At 50.9% G+C, this 20,058-nt stretch overlaps 1 protein-coding gene and 1 non-coding gene across 3 annotated transcripts in view; one reads left to right on the plus strand and one right to left on the minus strand.

Moving 5' to 3' along the window:
* Nucleotides 1–20,058, plus strand: part of Gsg1l (GSG1 like) — a 206,138-nt gene that overhangs the window by 183,207 nt on the left and 2,873 nt on the right. For both annotated transcript variants that reach the window (XM_008841629.1, XM_008841633.1), the window contains 2 exons: nt 1,320–1,487; nt 9,960–10,030. In XM_008841629.1, the coding sequence (XP_008839851.1) occupies nt 1,320–1,487; nt 9,960–10,030 (239 nt within the window). The remainder of the gene's footprint in view (nt 1–1,319; nt 1,488–9,959; nt 10,031–20,058) is intronic.
* LOC115071884 lies at nt 13,808–13,940 on the minus strand. Its single transcript, XR_003850943.1, has one exon. It is a non-coding gene; the product is annotated as a small nucleolar RNA SNORA4 (small nucleolar RNA).

Genomic DNA, 20,058 nt, shown 5'->3' on the forward strand with positions numbered 1-20,058 from the left:
ATATATATATATATATATAAAATACTTCAGTGGGCATGGAAGTCCTTAGAGAGGCTGACAACTCAAAATTGTGTGTTACACTCAGGGCTTCTGGAAGATCTAAATTAGCTCAAAAAACGTGTGAGGAATCTATTAATGGCTTAGGCATGGACAGAAATAGGTGACTATTGAGATTCCTTTGAGAAAGGCTGAATCCACAGACTTTTCCTTCACTTTCCTTCTGCGGTTCTCTGAGGCTGTTGTCAGGAGTGGGGATGATAATAATAGGAGCTAGGGTTCATGATATCCAGAGATCTGCTGGTTGGACTGTTGGCAGGCAGAGGCCTGGGGCCCTCAGGTAGTGTGGGCTGAGAGAGCAAAACTGAGCTCATGAAAGGTCAGTTATCATGAAGAGATCTGGGACTAGGGGTGGAAACCAGGTCAGCCAGACTGGAACCAGGTAGGCACCCCACTCCTGGTACTAGACATGAATACATAGTCATAGCCAGAGAAATCAGGCAGAAGGCCATTTCTAGAACTGAAAGCTATGATTTGGATAGGTTCTCTAGCTTAGAGCTGAGCTAGGGACATACCTCGGGTAGGCTAGCTAAGTAACCTAGCTGCAGGGGTAAAGATACAGTGTAGGCAGCTGAACAGGACATTGCAAGTTCATCTCCCAGAGGGAGAGCTTGCAGACAGAGACCTAGAGTAGTGGGTAGTAAGAATGCTAGCCATGTGATGATGGTGCTGACAGCTAGCCCTCTCCAAGTGCTCCCTGTGGCAGACACTAATCTAAGAAGAGGTAAAGATCACTTCCTTTAATTCCTGCAACCATATCATCCTGCTGTCTATTGGAAGGGATGTGGGGAATGCAGAGGCACACGAGAACAAAAGTAATCTAGCCCTCATACTAAGCACACCCCACCTCCATCTCCATCATTGACAATGTCCCCAGGCGTCCCTACTCCAGCATCCTGGCCTCCCACACCCTGCTGCCTCATGCTTTTGTGGCTTTGCATTCATTTTTCCCTCCTCCTGGGATGCCCTTCACTGGCCAGGACTTCTTCATCTTGTGATGAAATGTGGTCATCACTATATCCTGAGTAACTGTTCTGGGGTCAGGATAGAAGAATTCACTCTCTCCTTGCCCTCCCAGTAATGACCATGTCTGCATCACAGTGACACAAAGACAGATCACTATCTTTCTCCCAGATGGCACCAAGTAGAAAAAGGAGCAAGTTGGGGTCCGCTGCTACTCAGGGTGAACAAATGGTGGGTAGGTGGGGCGTCCTATCCCTGCCTGCCTTCACTGTGGTGTCTCTCTCCTGGTCTCTTGGCAGCCTGGCCTGGGGCTCGTTTACCTGCTGCATGGCGGCCTCTGTCACCACACTCAACTCCTACACCAAGACGGTCATTGAGTTCCGGCACAAGCGCAAGGTCTTTGAGCAAGGCTACCGGGAGGAGCCGACCTTCATAGAGCCTGAGGCCATCAAGTACTTCCGGGAGAGGTCAGTGCACACGTGCCCACCTCTGGCCAGCACTGGGAATCTGACCTCAGTAGCCAAAAAGCCTCATTTAAGACTGGAGTGGGTGGTCTGACCAAGGTGGCCCGAGGACTGTGGGATGGAAAGGGCAGGTTGGGTAAGTCAGTTTGGCAGTTTGGACTTTATTGTGTTGAAATTTCTGCCTAGGGCTTATGGGAACAAATTGTGGGAAACAGAAGGAAGCCAAATTTGAGTGTTAGCTGTTCAGACTCAGGCTGCTTCACTCGTGATCAAAAGGATGAACCAAGGGTTCCTTCCTGGGACATGGAATGGGGCTGGGTGAAAAGGGTCTAGCAATAGGGTTGGTGATGGCCACCAAAGGAGGAAGATGCCTCAAGGTCAGAGACAGAAGGTGACCACCTGAGTCTCTAGAAGTCATCCAGGAATGGTGTGGGGTGTGTGTGCGTGTGTGTGTGTGTGTGTGTGTGTATGTCTGTGTGTCTGTGTGTCTGTGTCTGTGTGTGTGTCTGTGTCTGTGTGTGTCAGAGAGAGAGAGAGAGAGAGAGAATAAATAGGGCTGGATGGCTAGATAGATGAGTGGATGGACAGACGGATGGATGAATGGATAAATGGGTGGATGGATGGATCTGATAGGTGAGTGGTTGGTATCCAGGTAAGTAGGTGAGTGGGTAGATGGCTGGCTGACTGGATGGGTGGATAAATGGCTAGGTGGCTGGACGGATTAGATAGATAAGTGAGCGAGTGGGTAGATAAGGGTATTGATAGGCAGGTACATGGATGGGTAGATAGGTAAGGGATAGATACACAGGTGAATGAGTGAGCGAATGGATGGATGGATAGGTGAGTGGTTGGATGAACAGATAGATGATTGAATGATTGGATAAGTAGGTGGTGGGTGGGTGGATTATGAGGTTGATAGGTAGATAGGCAAATGGGTAGATGAGTTAGATTATAGATTCATGGAGGGAGGAGAGCATGGCAGGAAGTCAGACAGATGGATGGGTAGGCAATGGATGTCAGGATCTTGGATGCTAGAGACTGACTTAGGCAGGACTCTTCCCAGACCACTCTTCTGAAGGCTTGAGGGAAGCAGCCAAAGAACCCTGGGATTTCTGGGCACTCCCTGCAGGGCCTCAGTTCAGGGGTTCTAAGCCCATCTTGCTCTCTTCTGCTGTCCTACTGGCTCCGCCCAAAGATTCACCTGCAGCTAGCTACAAGACCCTCCCCAATCTGGTGCGACCCTACCCTGCTTTTGTTGTGGAATTTCTTCTGGGCTGTGAGGAGCCCTCCCCCCCTTACCACCTCCTTCATGCCTGGCATAGCAGGCCCCACTCAATCACAGCCAGTGCTGCACTGGGAGCTCCAACTGCTTCCCAGGCTTCTCAGCTGATGGCAGCAGAGGCTGGGACTGGGTGCTCTGACTCACATCCTGGCCATACACAGCCCATCCTGCCTGGTATCTCTTACTGAGGGAGCCCAAGAACAGCAGATCTGAGCCTGGGGTCTCCTCTTGGGCTGTTCCTGTTGTCCCTGGTGCTGGGATGGTATCCCTTGCTAAATATACACTCTCCTACACCGTTACGCCTCAGCCCACTGTCCCTTTTCTTGAGAGGAATCCAGCTAGAGCCAGCTATGGTGCCTCACACAGAGCATGGCTGTGTCTTGCCCAGTGTCCCGGCTCCAACACTATGCCCCTGACCTCTCTGTGCAACGAATGCCATTAGCTTCCTTTGACAGATGGAGAAAACTGAGGCTCAGAGATGTGCAGACACCTATTCAAGGTTGTACAGTAATGAGGGAGATGGGCCCATTTTTCAGAGCTGGCGATGTCCCCGGGGATCAGGGCAGTCAGATGGAAAATGTAGGAGCAGCATCAAAACTGGCATCTGCTTGTGTCCACTTAGGTGTGGTGACAGCCTGGCATATCTGTACAGTGCTCATAGACAGCAAGCAAGCAAGAGGGGGAGCTCAAGGCCCCCACTTTTGCAAGTTTTGTGGGGCTCTCAGTGCATGGGCTCAGCTTGATCTGAGAGTCAGCCCTGTTACTGCATGGCTAGAGTGTCCAGCAGGCTGGTGCTGTCAGCAGTGGTGGATGAGACCTGGGGCCTCCCTTCAGGAGAGAGATTGCACTGCTCCGCTCCACACTGCCCCCCAGAGGCTCCTGGCAGAACTGTGTGGGATCACCTGTGGGCATAGGCTTCCTGCTCCTTCCCTCTTTCCCCTCCCTCCTTTCCCTTCTCACTATCCCTGAGAACACCTCCTAGATCAGCCCTGTACCCAAGTCCTGGGGGTACAAGGGTTGGGGGAGGAATGAGTCAAAAGCAAGTCCCTTCAGTGTGTGGAGCTGAGTGGCCCCAGACCCTTCCCTCAGTGTGCAAGGAGGAGTAGAAGGAGGGAGGCATCAGGCTGGGCAGAGAAGAGCTGGGCCTCCTAGGACCTCCAGGGAGTCTGAGCATGTGTACCACACGGAAGACTGACTCCTCTCTGATCATTCCAGACCCTTCTCTGATGCAGTCTTTCCTTTGCCACATCCTGTTTTCTTCCTGTCCCTGTGGTCCTGAGCCTTCCCTTCCCCAGGGCCTTTGCACTTGCTGTGTTCTGCCTGGGGTACTTGGTAATGACTGGCTTCTGCCTCCCTGCTCCCTTTTTTGCATGTGCGCCCCACGTACCTATTCCTCTGTTGATTTTTTGTGCATCTGGTGGGACCCAGCAGATGTTTGCTCATTTGTAGCCTGTGAGTTCCATGACAGATGATTATGGACATCTTGGTCTCCTGAGCCCCTAGGATTGTGCCAGACACCTCATAGGGGCTCCAAAGGTGCTTTTCTGGTGATTTTAGTGATCCAGGGGGGACTTTAGTGCTGTGTTCCTCTTGCTCTGTGTTTAACTTCACCCTCCCACCATCAGCAGACTCAGCATCCAAGGGGGGAGGAAGTGATTCCCAGGGTGGGTCAACAGCTTGTCCTAGGCCAGGCAGTGGTGGCCAGGACTGGAAGGGGCAACACTTAGAGCAGCGGCGAACAACCTAAAGCTCCCGGTGTCCCATTAACACCACCCTGATAGTCATATGCAGAGCCATCCACCCAGGAAAATTGCACCCCAAGCTACTAAGGCGTACCCCGCCCATGCAGCCGCTGCTCGCTGGCCCCAGTTCCCTCAGCCCCCAACTGCTCAAGCCCATGATGAATGCTTGGCAGCATATGTGCAGAATATAACTTTGCACATTCATAACTTAACATTATGCAGAGGTTCATCAAATTTGATTTCCCTTCCCCTCCAAGGAGAACATTTCAGCTCTGCTGCTCTGTTCTATTTCTTCCTTCCTTTTCTACTGCTCATTGCCTGCAAGCAGCTCAGAGCACATGGGTTTGTAGCATGGCTCTTGCAGGGAAGCTCAGAAGCAGGGCTCTAGCCCAACATGACCAGGAACACAGGGAAGAGCACCCTTGGAGAACAGAGGTTGCTATGGTATGATCTGTTCCTCCACAGCTGTGTGACTGGGTGCCAGGCACAGGACCCTTGGTCCTGTATCTTCTGGCACCTGAAGAGTCCAGAGCCCTCAGTGTTTCAGAAAGACTGACATTTGATGCTCCCATGGCATGCTGGGGTCAGTGCCCAGCACATGAAGGTTGTGTGTGTGTGGTGTGTATGTGTGTGTCTGTGTCTGTGTGTCTGTGTGTGTATATCTGTCTGTCTGTCTGTCTGTGAATTCCAGTCCCTTCTGATAATGCCTTTGCTGGACCCCACACTTGGAAATCATCATCTTAGATCAAGACACGAGAGTATTTCAGGTAGATCATTAATAATCCTGTTGTTACAGCTTAGCCCGGCTGGCACCCCCTAAACACCCTAAGGGTAACTCTGTTAATTTCCACAGTGCCTTTAGGAGGTGTAGGTAAAAGTGCTTTCCTCACTCTACACATGCCAAGGCAGGACACAGAGAGGTGAAGTGACTTATCCAAGGTCACACAGCGATTCCATTCCAAGCCACACAGTTACCGTGTCATGTATCTGTAGGCCTGACAATTAATGTGTGGTAGGCAACAGAGTGGCCTGGGCACACGGGGCTTGTGAGGGGTTCTGCGACAGAGGAGTACATAATGTCAGAAGCTGGTGGGTAGATGCTGAATGGGAGGGAGAGACGTCCAGGATGATGGGGGTTATGGGGCTGTACAGGCTCCTGCACCCCCATTCCTGTCATTAGGAGAGGAGTCTGTGCCCTCCTTCATCCTTCCTCTTGAAGCCCCAGGACAAGGTGCTGCCCCGGGAGGGAGGATCTGCTGGGCAGAAGGGCTTGAGCAGTCCTTGCCCCACCCCCACAGCCGTTCTTGTCCTGTTGGAATTTTCTCTGCAGGAGCCCTTGGAAGGAGCCAGGAGCAGTGAGTCAGGTTCTGAATAGTTAGGGGCTTCTGGTGCAGGCTGGCTTGCGAAGAGAGCCTGATCCCCAACAGCTGGGTGTGGTGTGTCCCAGGTCTGTGAAGCATCAGGAATTCATTTGTTCCGCTGTCATTCGCCTGCTGTCCCCAAGGAAGTATCTTAACTGGCCTCCTGGGGGTTTGGGGGAGGGAAAGAGCTGCGGAAGGTAAATGTTTGCAGATAGAGGCTTCCTTGAATACTTAATGCTCAGCTCTGGTTTAACAACTTGTGCAGGAGAATGAGCCCTGTTGGGTCCGACCCTGGAGAGAACTCAGCTGTGTTTAACAAGCACCCCACCTCTCTGTGCGTACAGCAGCCCATGTGGAACAAGGGACCCCAGGGCTGCTCGAGACACCCCCCTCCTTCTGCAGCTCAGGGCATGCATCTCCCCATGATGGAAGCTTGTCCTTGATGTCCAGTCTATGCCCAGCACCTGGAGCCAAGTGGGCTCCCCAATGCGAGTAGTGTTAATAAGAGGCTGTTACCTTCATTGGAAAATAAAGGTGCCCAGGGTTTCTTATAGGAGGTGCCCTTCCAGCTTAGGGCCTGCATTCAAGCCCTGGGTCTTTATAAAACCAGGCTCAGAATTAACTCTGCAAGCCCGCCCTGGTGGCCCAGGCTGTAGTCTGTTACTCCAGTGGGTGAGGCAGGAGAACTGCAAGTCCAAAGCCTGCCTAGACTACAGAGTGACTTCAAGGGCAGCCTGGGAAACTTAGTGAAACTCTCTCACAATTTAAAACAAACAAAAGAAAAAAACCAAAAAGCCAGGCTAGGGGTTACAGCTCAATGCAGAACTCTTGCCTAGCACATACAAGAACCAGGTTCAACTACTAGTACTGAGAAATTAAAAACACATAAATACATAATTGAATAGCAATAAACAGAAATGGTCCTGCATTTCCCAGCTGTGAGTCCCCTGGTCAGTTTCTTCACCTCCGGCAAGTCATGTTTCCTGACTGGGAAGTGGGTGCATGCCTACTTCACAGCTGTGTCGCAAGATGTTGGTGACAGGAGCTGCTAAATTCCTAGCACACAGCCAGAATCCTCTCTTGCTTCCTGCTTGCCTTTAGAGACATGCTCCTCTATAGGCTAACCTAGACTCCCTTCTAAGGCCTGTGGCACACTTCGAGCTGGTGTTCTCTGCCCTGTAACCATCCTGACAGAGGGAAGAGACTCCAAAGAGAGACACTTGTGCCCCTCCCTTCAGATATCAGATTATTGAGACAGTGGACCCCAAGGAGTTGGAAGTTCCCAGGAATCCCGTGCTGGGAGAAGGAAAAGGCTGAACTCTCGTGCCAGCCAGAGGGGGAGCCTGTCTCCTGGAAAGAAATTTCACACTGTGCTGCTAACTTACAGGACAGACCAGACTAGACCAGAGCCCAGACAGTGATGGGTCAGCGATGGGCAGGACCACACTTTGACCAGAACTGCTTAGCTTCACATACCTCTTGGCCTCTATTTAAACCTCACGTCAGAGACCAGGAGATGGACTTAAGGGATGGGAGGCTCACGGTACCTCTGCATTTGCCCCTTTTCCCAATGTGCCCACATTGAATAAATCTCCTTTCTCTACACGTCATGTAGAAACTGTTACAAGCCCCCTCCTCTGAAGCAGATGCTCACTGGGGTCCGAGATGGTTATAAAACAGGATGTTCCGGGAATTCAGACTGGCGTGGGCCTTGCCATTCCTGGGCAGTGAAGGACACCTCTGCCTGCCCAGCTCCCACCCATTTGGGTGATCCTGGAGGGTATGCTGAGCTGGCCCCAGCATCACAATCCCTTCTGCCTGCTGTGGGGATGGAGGGAAGGCTTGTCTCCCATCCACACCACCCACTCCAATCTGGCTCCCAAGCCCTCCTAGCCCCACCCCAGGGGCTCTCAGCAGTTGGTGTGACACAGCCTAGCTTGACTGCTCTGTCCCTGCTCCAGAGCTGCCGCTCTAGTTCTATAGCCCCTCTGCCCACAGAGGGCATTTTCAAGCAAAAACCGGTTGGATCTTGTGGAGGGTAGTTTGGGCCTGGCCAGGGCACAGGCAGCGTGCAGTCATGGGTTGCAAAATGCCTGTCACTCCTACCTCAGTGTGTGTTTTGCTTGCTTAGGGCAGGGCCTCTGGGGTGGTTTGTCTGCCCTCCACAGCTTCAGGCCCAGGAAGGTCTTGGAAAACGAGCTAATGAAAGGGCTGATGATCCTAGGGGACACAAGGGCCCTGATGCTGTGTCTTCTACTGTGGCATCGCTGACATCTCTTGTCATTTGCCACCTTCCCTGGGTCTCTCCCTCCAGCCCCAAGCTTCCAGCCACAGCACTGAATGAGCAGTGACAGGGAGCAGGAGTGTTGGGGCATGTCTGTGCTCTCAGCACTTGGAAAACTGAGGCAGGAGGATTGCGAGTTCCCAAGCTATATAATAAGACACTGGCTCAAAAAAATTCAGAACAACCGACAGAGGGTGGGCAAAAGCCGAGGACTGGGCAGGAACCTGGGTTTTCTCTAAAGGATGTCTGTGTTCTTGTGTGAGAGAGAATGGGTCATGATGGGAAGAAAGGGTGGGATGGACACAGAGTCCAGAGCACTGGGGAGAGTTTGCAGAAGTGAGGTGTCAGGTGGGATGACAGGTCAGGGGCAGAGGGAACAAAGCAGATGTCCAGATGAATGTACAGATGTGGGACTCCTGCAGGGCCCTGTGGGAATGACTGTAGTTGTTTCCGTTTTGGGATGAGGCTGTGCTACAGTAAATTTGAGACAGGTCTGGACTGGCCTTCCCAGGACTCCGGGCATGAACCAATAGGCCCAGTGAGGCCTTAGGGTTGCCCCAACCTCTGGCCCAGGTGTTCAGCCTCTACCCAGCCAGGCATTGTTGGAATAGGAGGGAGCTGGCAGCTGCTCCCCCTCTGTGTTGCTGATTGGCAGCTGCTACCCATTTGGGGTAAGAGGGATCTGTTCGTTTTCAAGAAACTCTTAGGCTGGAGGGTGGATTGGTGGTAGAAGCCCTGGTTCCATTATCAGTATTGCAAAAGGGAAAAGAAAGGTCAGGCACTAAGGGACAAAGGAAGGAAAGAAAAGGAGAGAAGACAAAAGCGAGGCTTGTAACCAGTGGTGAGAAGAACACTTTGACTAGCGGCAGAAGTCGGGAGGCCAGGACTGTATTTGTGCATGGACCTGGCTTTGGATAGAGCTCTGATTAGTTAAGAAAGTTGGGGAGATGACTCAGTGGGTAAAGAGATTGCTGTGCACACATGTGGACCTAAGTTTGGATCCCCAGCATTCACAGGGAAACCCTGGCACCACAGCATGCATCTGTGATTCCAGTCTCAGGAGGCAGAGACCCTGAGCACATTCTAGAGCTCACTGTCCAGCCAGTCTAGCTGAATGGGTGAGACTGTCATAAGGTGGAGAGAGGAAGACACCAGTATCAACTTCTGGCCTGTAGACAGACAGACAGACAGACCACACACACACACACATACACACACATATCCACAGACACACATGCAGACACACAAACATGTACACATGTATACACAGCCTCCCAAAGAAAATAGGATGAAATACACAACTTTAATACCAGCACTTGGGAGGCAGAGGCAGGCAGATCGGCATAACGAGTTCCAGGCCTGTCTCAAAAACAAACAAACAAAAAACAGAATGAAACAAAAGACTCCAGGTTGAATCCCTACTGTTGTTTTGTGGGATGATCACCACTGACGTTTCTATCTGCCTCTCTTGATAATTTTTTGTGCATGTCAGTGCATAACTTTAGAAACAGATCCCTAAGCTCTGCACATCTTTTTGATGACCAGTCAGGGGCACACAGTTATTGCTTATGACTGAGGACCATTTTTACGTGGGGATCGGGGTCTTGCCATACCAATTGTTCTCCAGATGCCTCGGTTTCTTATCACTGTCATCCACCTCAAGGGGTCTGGATAAAGGGAGGTAGGTGGAAAGCCATGTTGAAGAGCATTCCATGAGAGGGGGGACCCTGTCTGCAGCTCTGCCTGTGCTCTCATTCCAGCTTTTGGGTTTTCTTTTTCTTTTTCTTTTCTTTTCTTTCTTTGCAGGATTGAGAAGGGAGATGGGAGTGAGGAAGAAGACTTCCGACTAGCCTGCCGTCACGAGAGATACCCCACCCGTAAGTACTTGCTGCTATGGATACAGGACTGCTGGAGGATCAGGGACCCTTGGGACCAGCCCAGCACTCTTCTCCAAGGATCCATCACAGATAGAAAACTGAAGCATGGGCCCCATCCCTGGCCTTTGAGAGAAATCATGGGGTCTTGAGGATTAGCTGAGGCAGGAATGGGATGATTGGACTGATGTGCTCAGTGGCTTAGAATATGTTCACGTCATCTACCTCACTCTGGCAGACACATTGGTATAAGGATGTAGGGCACCCATGAAGATAAATGTCAGCTCCAGCCATCAAAGGAGGCAGAGCCAGAGTGTCCCTCACTCTCAGAAAAGATGTGAAAGATGGAGGCTGAGGCTGTTGCATCTTAGTGAGCCCACTCGTTTCCTGGCCGACCCCCTTACAGGGGCTTCTCAGGCTTCATCCCCTCCTCCTTTTGACTCCTAACTTAGCCGGTAAGGAAATTAAGCTTCAGAGAGGTGGAGTGACTTGCCTAGGTCCAACAGCCTTGCTAGTCAGTTCTTGTGTGTACTTCTCAGATCTTGTAAGATGCTCCTGTGGCTTCTGTTCATACCTGGATCATGGCGCCTGAAAGTGAAGTGCCAGGGGAGTTGGGTCTAAAGCCCTAGTACCCTTCCCTGGGTGCCTTCCTCACCTGGTTCTCTGTCTCTCATCTGTCTACCCAGCTTCTCTTTATCGTCATCTGTCATTGATCATCTGTCTGCCATCTATCATCAGTTTATCTATCTTCTGTTGTATCCACTATTCTCTCTCTCTCTCTCTCTCTCTCTCTCTCTCTCTCTCTCTCCACACCTTTCTGCAATATGGATTCAGGGTCAGAGGATTTTGCTTGCAGCAGGCAGGCTGGCTTGGAAGCCATTGTAAGGCCAGCATTTTTTATATTGCCGGCTTTCCTGAGGGACGTGATAGTGGTGATAGTGGCCTGAGTGCAGCGACAGAGAGAAGAGTGGATTCGAGAGCTCTTTGGTGGCATTGTCAGGGCAGCTTGATCTGGGCACTCCTAGGAGCAGATCCCTAACACACACACACACACACACACACACACACACCACATATACACGTCACATACCACACACATATCATACATACACACATACATACTACACATATGCCACATATACACCACATATACATACACACACACCACACACATCCCATAGACACAGAGACACCACACACACATGCATCCCATACACACCACACACACATACATCCCATACACACCACATATACATACATACTACACATACCACGTACACATACCTACCACACACACCACACACACATACATACCATACACTACACACATGTCAGTATAAGGATGTAGGGATACACATACACACACCACATGAACATATGTACATGTGCACATACACTCTATACACATCAAACATACACATGTCACACACATGCACATACCACTAAACATGTGCACACACATGTGCAGCTGAAGTACTTTGCTTTACTTGGGGGGGGTCTCAACATCACAAGTTGGAGTGGGGAACGGACTGGAGGAAGTGGTGAATCACATGTTATAGAAGCGGCACGAGGGCAGTTGCACAGGCCCAGAGCTGCTTCAGCTGTGACAGGTGTTCTCCAGGTCATGGGGGACCTACTAGGGTGTGGTGGGTACAGAAAACTCTAGGTCTGGTCAGATGTGGTGGCACACATCTTTAATCCTAGCACTCAAGAGATATAGACAGGTGAATGTCTGTGAGATGGAGGCCAACTTGGTCTACATAGTTAGTTCCAGACCAGCAGGGGCTACATAGTGAGACCCCATCTCAAAAACAAACAAATGAACAACAAGAACAAGAAAAAGCTAAGTGTGGTGGGGGGCATGGCCATCTGCACCCATACTCACACTCGGGAGCTAGGGTAGGGAGGGAGGAGCCTGCGGTCACAGACTTCTGGAGCCATTGAGGGTGTGTGTCCCTGCCAGTGAAGGAGTGTGCTAAGAAACCCCCAGAGGGTTTACATTGTTGAGTCTGGGGGCTGCAGAGGCATCTCAGAGGCAGTGACTGGATGGAGGGAGCTCATAGGTCCACAGGAGGGATGTGAACTGGGTGGCTGGTGCTCAGGGACTATGATGTCCTGGGGAGAAGGGTGGGGTGGGGCAGAGAGCTGAGTAACAAAGTCCTGTGCCCTAAGACTCCAAGGAGCCGAAGTCAGTATAGAAGGCTTTTTCATTCTGGCTTTGCAGGGGACAAAAGAGCCTCAGCTCCCAAGTGCCTCTGCCCTTCATCAGGAGGCAGAGGCAGAGAGAGGGCTGTGCCCCTGAGGCTCCTGGTTGTGCTCCTGGGGGCTTCTGGGGACCCACAAAACTATGGGGGATATCCATGTCAAAATGAGGAAGAAATTGATTTCCCTAAAGAGGCTGCTTCTGTGGTGCATGAAAGTCACTCATTTAGTCAGTCATCTACCTGTTCATCTACTCGTTTTTCTACTCATTCATTCACTCATTCATCCATTCATTCATCCACTCAATAGTTCATCCACTCATTCATTCACAAACTCATAGGATTTTCTGAGCCCCAGGAGCAAGGAGACAAGCTAGAGAGGCTGTGGGACCCCAACAAGTTCCTAGGCCTGTAGGTAGCAAGACCCAAGCTGCTATTGCATGACGTGGTAAAAGCCACAGTGAGGTGTGGAGCCTTATCTAGGGTACTGGGCAGGGGCTACAGAGGGAGACAAGTTCCTCAGACTGTAAGGAAGGACCCTTGTCTGTGGGGTGTAACCAGGCCCCAGGAGCACTAGGCTGTGGATGGGACCTCATGCCTACCTGGAAGGCACTGGGTCTCTGTACTCACTGTCTGAGTCAACTCAGCCCTGTGGCAGACAGGGCAGGGAGGCTAAGCCTGGCTCTGGCCAGGTGTGATGGCACATTCCTATCATCCCTGCACTCAGGAGCTCAAGGCAGGAGGATCATGAGTTCAAGGTCAGCTTGGACTGCACAGTGAAACACTTTGTTTCAGCAATGCAAAATCAAAGTCAGGGCTTATCTGACCAGGCCAGGAAGTAGCAGGCGAGTCTGGGCTCAGCAGCGTGGCTCCTGAGCCCATTCCAGGGTCACTAGGAAGAGCTGTCTGTGTGGACCCATGTCCCAAGCTGGGTCCTGAGGATGGGGGCCCAGGGAGAGCAGAGAGCTGACAACCTAGAGAAGAGGCTGGCCCTCAGCTACTGTGCGGTTTCTGCCGAGAAAATATTTTGGAACTGCCTTGGCGAGTTTTGCAATATTTCTGCATGGAACAGCTGCTCGGATCCTTCAGGGACAGCTTGCCGGCAGGAGGCATGGGGGAGGAGGGTGTCAGGGAGCCCACATTATTAAACACTTACTGTGTGCGGTCTGCAAAGTGCTTGCCTGCTGGCTCTGACGGCTGATCCAGCCCTGAGAAGGAAGACTTACCAGGCAACTTTGCTGAGCACATATCTCACTGTATCCTCTGGGGGATGAAACCCAGCCTGGTGCCTAGATCTTTCTACTCACTACTGGCGCCAGCTCATGCCCCCCAGTCCCCTGAACCCCACCTCCTCGTCTCATTCTCTCAAGCTGTTCCAACGCACAAAACTTTCTCTTCTTAGGACCTAGTACCTCCTGTTCTCTGCCGAGGTGCTCTCCTTCTAAATCTTTGCATGGCTCACTTTGTCTCGCAATCTGTTACCCTACTGCCCTCCTGCTCTGTGTCCTTTTCTTTCCAGGGTCCATCCCTCTCTGAGTTACCATTTTGTTTTGTTTTGTTTTTTATTTTTGTTTTTAGCAGTATAGGCCACAAGATATTAACGAACCATACTAAGTATAACCCAGTGGGGAGTGTGGTCTTGATCACTTTGCCAAATAGCCCAAGTTGATAAAGGTTATGAAAAAGCCCCCCCCCAGATTAGCTTTTGGTAGAGTTATTGTTTGGTTATGCCAAGTAAATAGTTTAGGTTTTCTTGCATCTCTCTGATAAACTACAGGAGAAGAAAAATCTTGTCTATTTTGTTAATGCCTGTCCCCAAGAGCTCGGGACAGTATGTGGCACACGGTCTGTGCTCAGTTGTTGGCTCTGAACCTCTAAGGCCCACCACTTCCAATTGGAACAGCCATTTTGACATAGTTACATAAACTTTTGTATCTCCTATCTGCCCCAAAGTTGCTGTTTTTCGTTGGTCTTCTATAATACAGATTCTGCCACCGTTTTTTGCTCCTGAAGAAAGACTTTGCTTTTGAAATCTGCCTTTGGGGCTTTGCAGCACCACCAGCTAGTTCCAGAGCACATCAGACGTGACATTTGGTGGAGGTGACACTGTGGCAAGGTCTGGGTGTTTGCATCATCCTCTTGGGGCCACTGGGGTTTGCAGCTGAAGGCTTCCGTCAAGTCCAATGCCTGGGACAAACTTTTGATTTGCCAGGTGTGTCTGTGAGTCAGGGCTCCGCAAAAGCCTGTCACTCTCTGGGCACAGAGGTGGCTTCTGGGAGCTCTGTCTAGACGGATCTCAGTCACGGCTGCCCTTAAAACAGCAGAGGGAATTGCAAGGAAGACTTTTTCTGGGCCCAGAGCAACTTGGCATTTTGATTAGATCAAAATCAAATCAATAGAGCACTACTGGAGTCTCTCTTTTATGAAAATGGAAGCAGACAGACCATATTTCTGAAATAAATATTAGGACCAATTTTCTGGGCACAGACAAGCATGCAGCTTGGGGACATCAGAGACCTTGGTATCTGAAGGCCAAAGATCAAAGCTTGAGTTAGCTTGAGTATCACTGGGGGTGGAGAGGAATAAAGGACAATTACCACGCCCTACCCTCAGAGCTATGGGTTTAGCTGGTCTGGAGTAGAGGGGAAGCTGAGGTCCTGCTTTCTTTTTGTTTTGAGGCAGGAACTTACTATGTAGCCCAGGCGACTTCAAACTTGTGGTTCTCCTGCCTCTGCCACCCACGTACTGGGGTGACAGGTATATCGCGCCCAGAATTCCTCTCCCTTCCTTCCTTCCTTCCTTCCTTCCTTCCTTCCTTCCTTCCTTCCTTCCTCCCTCCGTCCCTTCCTTCCTCCCTCCCTCCTCTCTCCTTCACCCCTCACTGTCTCCAGTAACCCACTGCCCCCATCTCTTGCTCACTGATGCCCCTCCCAGCATAATGCTTGATTGATATCCTCAAAATAATTTCAAGATAAACTTTTGAGACAGGGTCTCTCTGTAGCCCCAGCTGGCCTGGAACTTATTATGTAGACCAGACTGGCCTCCACCTCACAAAGATCCACTTGCCCCTGCCTCCAGAGTGCAGGGATTAAAGGCGTGCACCACCTTGCTCAGATAGGATTCTGCTTTATAACAGGCTCTGGGTGATGCTGAGGCCGCTGGTAATAGACATAGGTCTGAACAGCCCGTACCCTCTGAAGCCCTTGCCTGTAGCAAGTCTGGTCACTGGCAGCACTATTCAGCAACTTGTAGGTGGAAATTGCTGCTCCCAGGACCAGTTTTCTCCATCCATCTTCTTGAAACATGAGCCTGACCCCATCTTCCAGCTCCAGAGCCATGCCCCTCCCTACCTGGGACGACAGTGGCAGGCAGCATCCCCAGGGACCGCGTTGGCATCCACTTCTGCCTGTCACTCCCTCTCTCTGACCTTCCTCACTAACTTGCTTATTTCTACCCTCTCCCTACCAGATTGTTGATGTCACCAGCACAAGGACCTCACTGCCATGCCTATGGCGGCAGCGCAGCATCTACACACAGTAGGGCCCTGCATTTCTGAAGGTGACCTAGCTCTTTAGTCTCTGTGAGGCCAGCAGCACTCCATTGTGCAATGAGAACTTGGTCTTGAGGACTCTCCTTTGTCTCTAGTCAGAGGCCTACCCGGCGCTAAGCTAGAACTCTGCCAGTGTTTTTCTTTTCGTCCTATTTTTGGTCCATAGTAATGGTACCCACATGATGCCTGTTGCTAAGAAAACATTTGGGGACACTTATTAAAGTGAGTGCTGCAGGGCAGGGTGGCCCATACCTGTCATCCTAGCACAGCTGAGGCAGGAGGATTGCAAATTTGAGGCCAGTCTGAGTGACCTTGTCTCAAAACCAACAAACTATACATTTCCAAGAGCCCTGTGCCTGGGTTGGGGCATCCAGGAATCTGTGCTGGTGAAGTTTGATGTCAGAGCAGACTCTTAAGCCCTAGGGATGGGATTTGGGCCTCTGTACCTGCACTGCCCTGTCCCTCTGCAGCCACAAGCCCTGTTTCCAGCCTTGTGTTTCTTGTCATCCCTCCATGACAACATTCCTGGGCATTCACACCTCTTAAAAGCCTCCAAGGTCTGCCAAGAATCTGTTTCACACCTGTTCCTTCTGCCTGAAATGACCTGACCCTGCCTTGCACTGGGCAGTAAACAAACTGCAATAGAATTGGAGCTTTGGTGAGCACTTGTGCAGTCCAGCTGCCGTGTATGGCTGCCACCACCTGGGAACCTAGGGGCTAAGGACTGCGCATATCTCCACAGGTCACCAAGCCTGTGCTGTGAGGATGAAACAGAAGGTATACTAGGTTTTCATTTTTGTGAGAAAACACTCAACAGAAACAGCCTGAGGGAGGAAGGGTTGATGTTGGTTAGTGATTTCAGAGGGTTTGGGCCATGCTTGGTCCCACCACTGTGGGCCTGGGTAAGGCAGAGCATCATGGTGAACTGGAAATGGGGGTTTGGGGTGGGGGAGCTGCTTAACTCTTGATGACCAGAAAGCAGAAATGGTAAGGGATCAGGGCCGAGAAGCCCTTCAAAGGTACACTCCAGTGACCCACTTCCTTCAATCAGGCTCCACCTTCCCCAGGTCCATAAGCTCCCAATAGTCCATTCAGGTTTCATTAATGAATTAGCTGGATCCATTAGGTCAGAGCCCTGGTGATCTAATCACCTCAGAAATGACCTCATAGTTACCCTGATCTAGGTACCTCTCAATCCAGCAAGATAAACTACTGGATCTCACAGTGGTTGTGAGCCCAGACTTTCAGGTGAGACTTCCAGGTTCTAATCCCAGTGCTGACACTGTGGACAAATGGCTTCACCCAGGCAGGCCTCAGTTCCCACAACTGTGAGTAGAAGCAGTAGTGGAACCTGCCTTCAGTTGGCAGATGAAATGAGCTGGTTCCAGGTCACAGCAATAAGCTGAGGTAGGGCTGTTCTCATCCCTCACAGGTGTCCCTGACTCCTTCTGGGCCTAAAGTGCAGGGTGGTGGCCCCCAGGTCAAACGCAGCAGCCTGTATGACAGCCCTCAGTCTGTTTAATAAGGGACCTGAGAAACCAGTGACTCTGGGGAGGATGTGCAGGTTGAGCAGACCCAGCCTGTTCCTAAGTGTGAAAACCAGACTAACGGAAGGTCATGGCTGAAAGGCACCCGATCTTTGGCAGAGAAGGATAAACCCACCCTCAAAGAACAGCCTGCCCACCACAGACAAGACCAGGTGCCCTTCCTCCTACGTGGGTCATCACAAGCCTGCTCGTGGTCCCCAGCCGACATCACTTATTCACTCAACAGATGTATTCCATCAGCAGTGGAGCCTGGCCCTGGGAGGCTGCTGCGGATGCCAGAAAAGCTGATCTCTATTCCCGTGTACAGTCTAAAAGGAGAGACTCTGAAGAAATAGGGACATCTATTTCCAATATGAGGGTACCACTGAAGCCCCTCATGGTAGAGGTGTGTAGAGAGGCAGTCAGGGGCCGTGCTGAAGTAGGGACATTTGGACCATGAAGGTGTCTTTAGCTGTTGGGTCCCCAAAGCCAGGTGCCTCCAGCACCAGCTTTAATTCATTTCCCCATCACACCTACATACCCTCTATCTGTCTGTCTGTCCACCTGTCTATCCATCCTTCCATCCATCTATCTATCTTAATCTCTTTCCTTCAACAGGGTCTGATGTAGCCCAGGCTGGCCTCAAACTCTCAGTGTAGCCAAGAATAGCTTCTCCTGTTTCTTCCTCTTGAGAGCTTGAATTACAGACATGCGTCACCATGCCCAGGTTTTGAGGTGCTGGGAACTGAACTCAGTAAGCACTCTGCCAACTAAGCTAAATCCTTAGCCCTATTGTGGGCAGGGGTCAATGCAAAGTGCTGGAGGCTCTAGATGGGCCCTGAGTCCTGGGGGGTGGTCAGCCCCTTGGACAGCTGGTGGTATATTCCCCCACCCCCAGGAACTGCCTTGTCTTCCACCAGGCTGGGTGACCGTGGGATCCACAAAACCAGCCTGCCTATCCATGGGGCCTCCCTCCCTCCCTCCACCAGTTACAAAGTGACCATGGGCAAGTCAGTTCCCTGCTGAGTGCCTCAGTCTCCCCATCTGCACATCCATGGCTACACTGACAGTCTTGAAGAGCGTGCCATCCCAATGAGTCCCATTTTGGAACAGAGGGGTGACTCTGACTTCAACTCCTTAAAGCAGAGCCTAGAGCAGACCTTTGGATCCCCAAACCGTCCAGAAAGATGGAGACAGGGAGGTCCCAGAAGGTCACATGTCACATGCATCCATTTTTTATACTAATTGCAATGAAAAAAAGGCTGGATGTGGTGGCACCAACATGTAACTCAGTAGTCAAGAGACTGAGGCAGCTGAGGCTAGCCTGGGCTACATTGAGAGACCCTGTCTCAAAAAAATGACAACAAAGACAATAAAAAGGAATGAGAAATCACATCTTTCTAGACCTTTCTATGTTAGAGACTCTTGCTAAGCTTGAGGTGGGGGCAGAGTCTTAGGGGAATTTAAAACTATCTGCTACCAACCCTCCAAGTGAGGCCCCAAGCCAATTTCTTTGCACCTACAAACCATAGTTTCCCATCTGGGGAACTGCCATTGAGCACTGGCATTTGTTATTCCCACACCTGACCAGTGTCTGAGGTCTGCTGCTGAAGGGCTTCTGTGCAGGGGCCCAGACCCAAAGAGGTGAAGCTACCTGTCAGGATTACATGGCTTTGAAAATGTTCATGGGTCTGGAGGCTGGTGAAGTGCTTGCCACATAAGCATGAGACCTGGGTTGATTCCCCAGGACCCACATAAAGAGGCCAGGTGTACAGCCAGGTGTGGTGGAGCACACCTTTAATCCTAGCACTTGGGAGGCAGAGGCAAGTGGATCTCTGTGAAACTGAGGCCAGCCTGGTCTACATAGCACGTCCAAGGTCAGCTACAGGGAGACCATGTGTCAAAAAGAGCAAATTAATTAATTTTAAAATAGAAAAGTGAAACCAAATATATTCATAGCTGGGGCTTGGGGAGACCTTGTTTCAAAACCAACCAGGTGAACAAAAAAAGCCAGATGTGGTGGTGTGAGCTTGTAGAACCAGCACTTTGGAGACAGGGACAGGAGGATCCCTGGGGCTCTCTGGCCACCAGCCTAGAATTGGTGAGTGCCAGGTTCAGTGAGAGCCCTTGTCTCAAAAAATAAAATGGAGAGTGAAGAAGGTATTGGTTGTCCAACTCTGGTCTCCACACACATGCATGTACATGCATCCACACATTAACATGTATGCACACACACTCATATAGCTTGTGGCTGATGGAGCATGGATTTGAACATTGAACTGTTAGACTGAAGTATAGTGTTACTCCTTAGTCTTCGCCCCAGTAGGAGGGGCTAGGCAGGGAGGAGTGCGCCCCCATGCTCATGAGCCCACATCCTCCTCTTCTGAGTTTTTTTCATTTCCTAAGAAAATGTCATCTCAGGATTTGCTTGGGCCAGGCAGAGGCCTGGGTTGTGGGCTCTCACCCCTGCCTACAGACACCCCCAGTTAACTTGTACTTAAGGGTGGGAGTGGGAAATGGAATCAGGGAGAGGCCTTCACTCAGCGGCCCTGTATGTTTCCCAGAGGAGAGTACAAAAACCGGGAGCTGGGAAGCAGGATACAGTGACCAGAGGTGCACACCAAGAGGGCATTCCCAGCCAGGGGACAGCTTGTGTAAGACCTCGAGACAGAGCCAGCTGGCATGAGTGGCCTCCCTTGGGCCAAGTCAGGCTTTGTGGCCCATTGCTGAAATGATGTTATTGCTGAAAAAAAA

The sequence above is a fragment of the Nannospalax galili genome, unplaced genomic scaffold, assembly GCF_000622305.1.
Source record: "Nannospalax galili isolate Female #2095 unplaced genomic scaffold, S.galili_v1.0 scaffold411, whole genome shotgun sequence".
NCBI classification, from domain to species: domain Eukaryota; kingdom Metazoa; phylum Chordata; class Mammalia; order Rodentia; family Spalacidae; genus Nannospalax; species Nannospalax galili.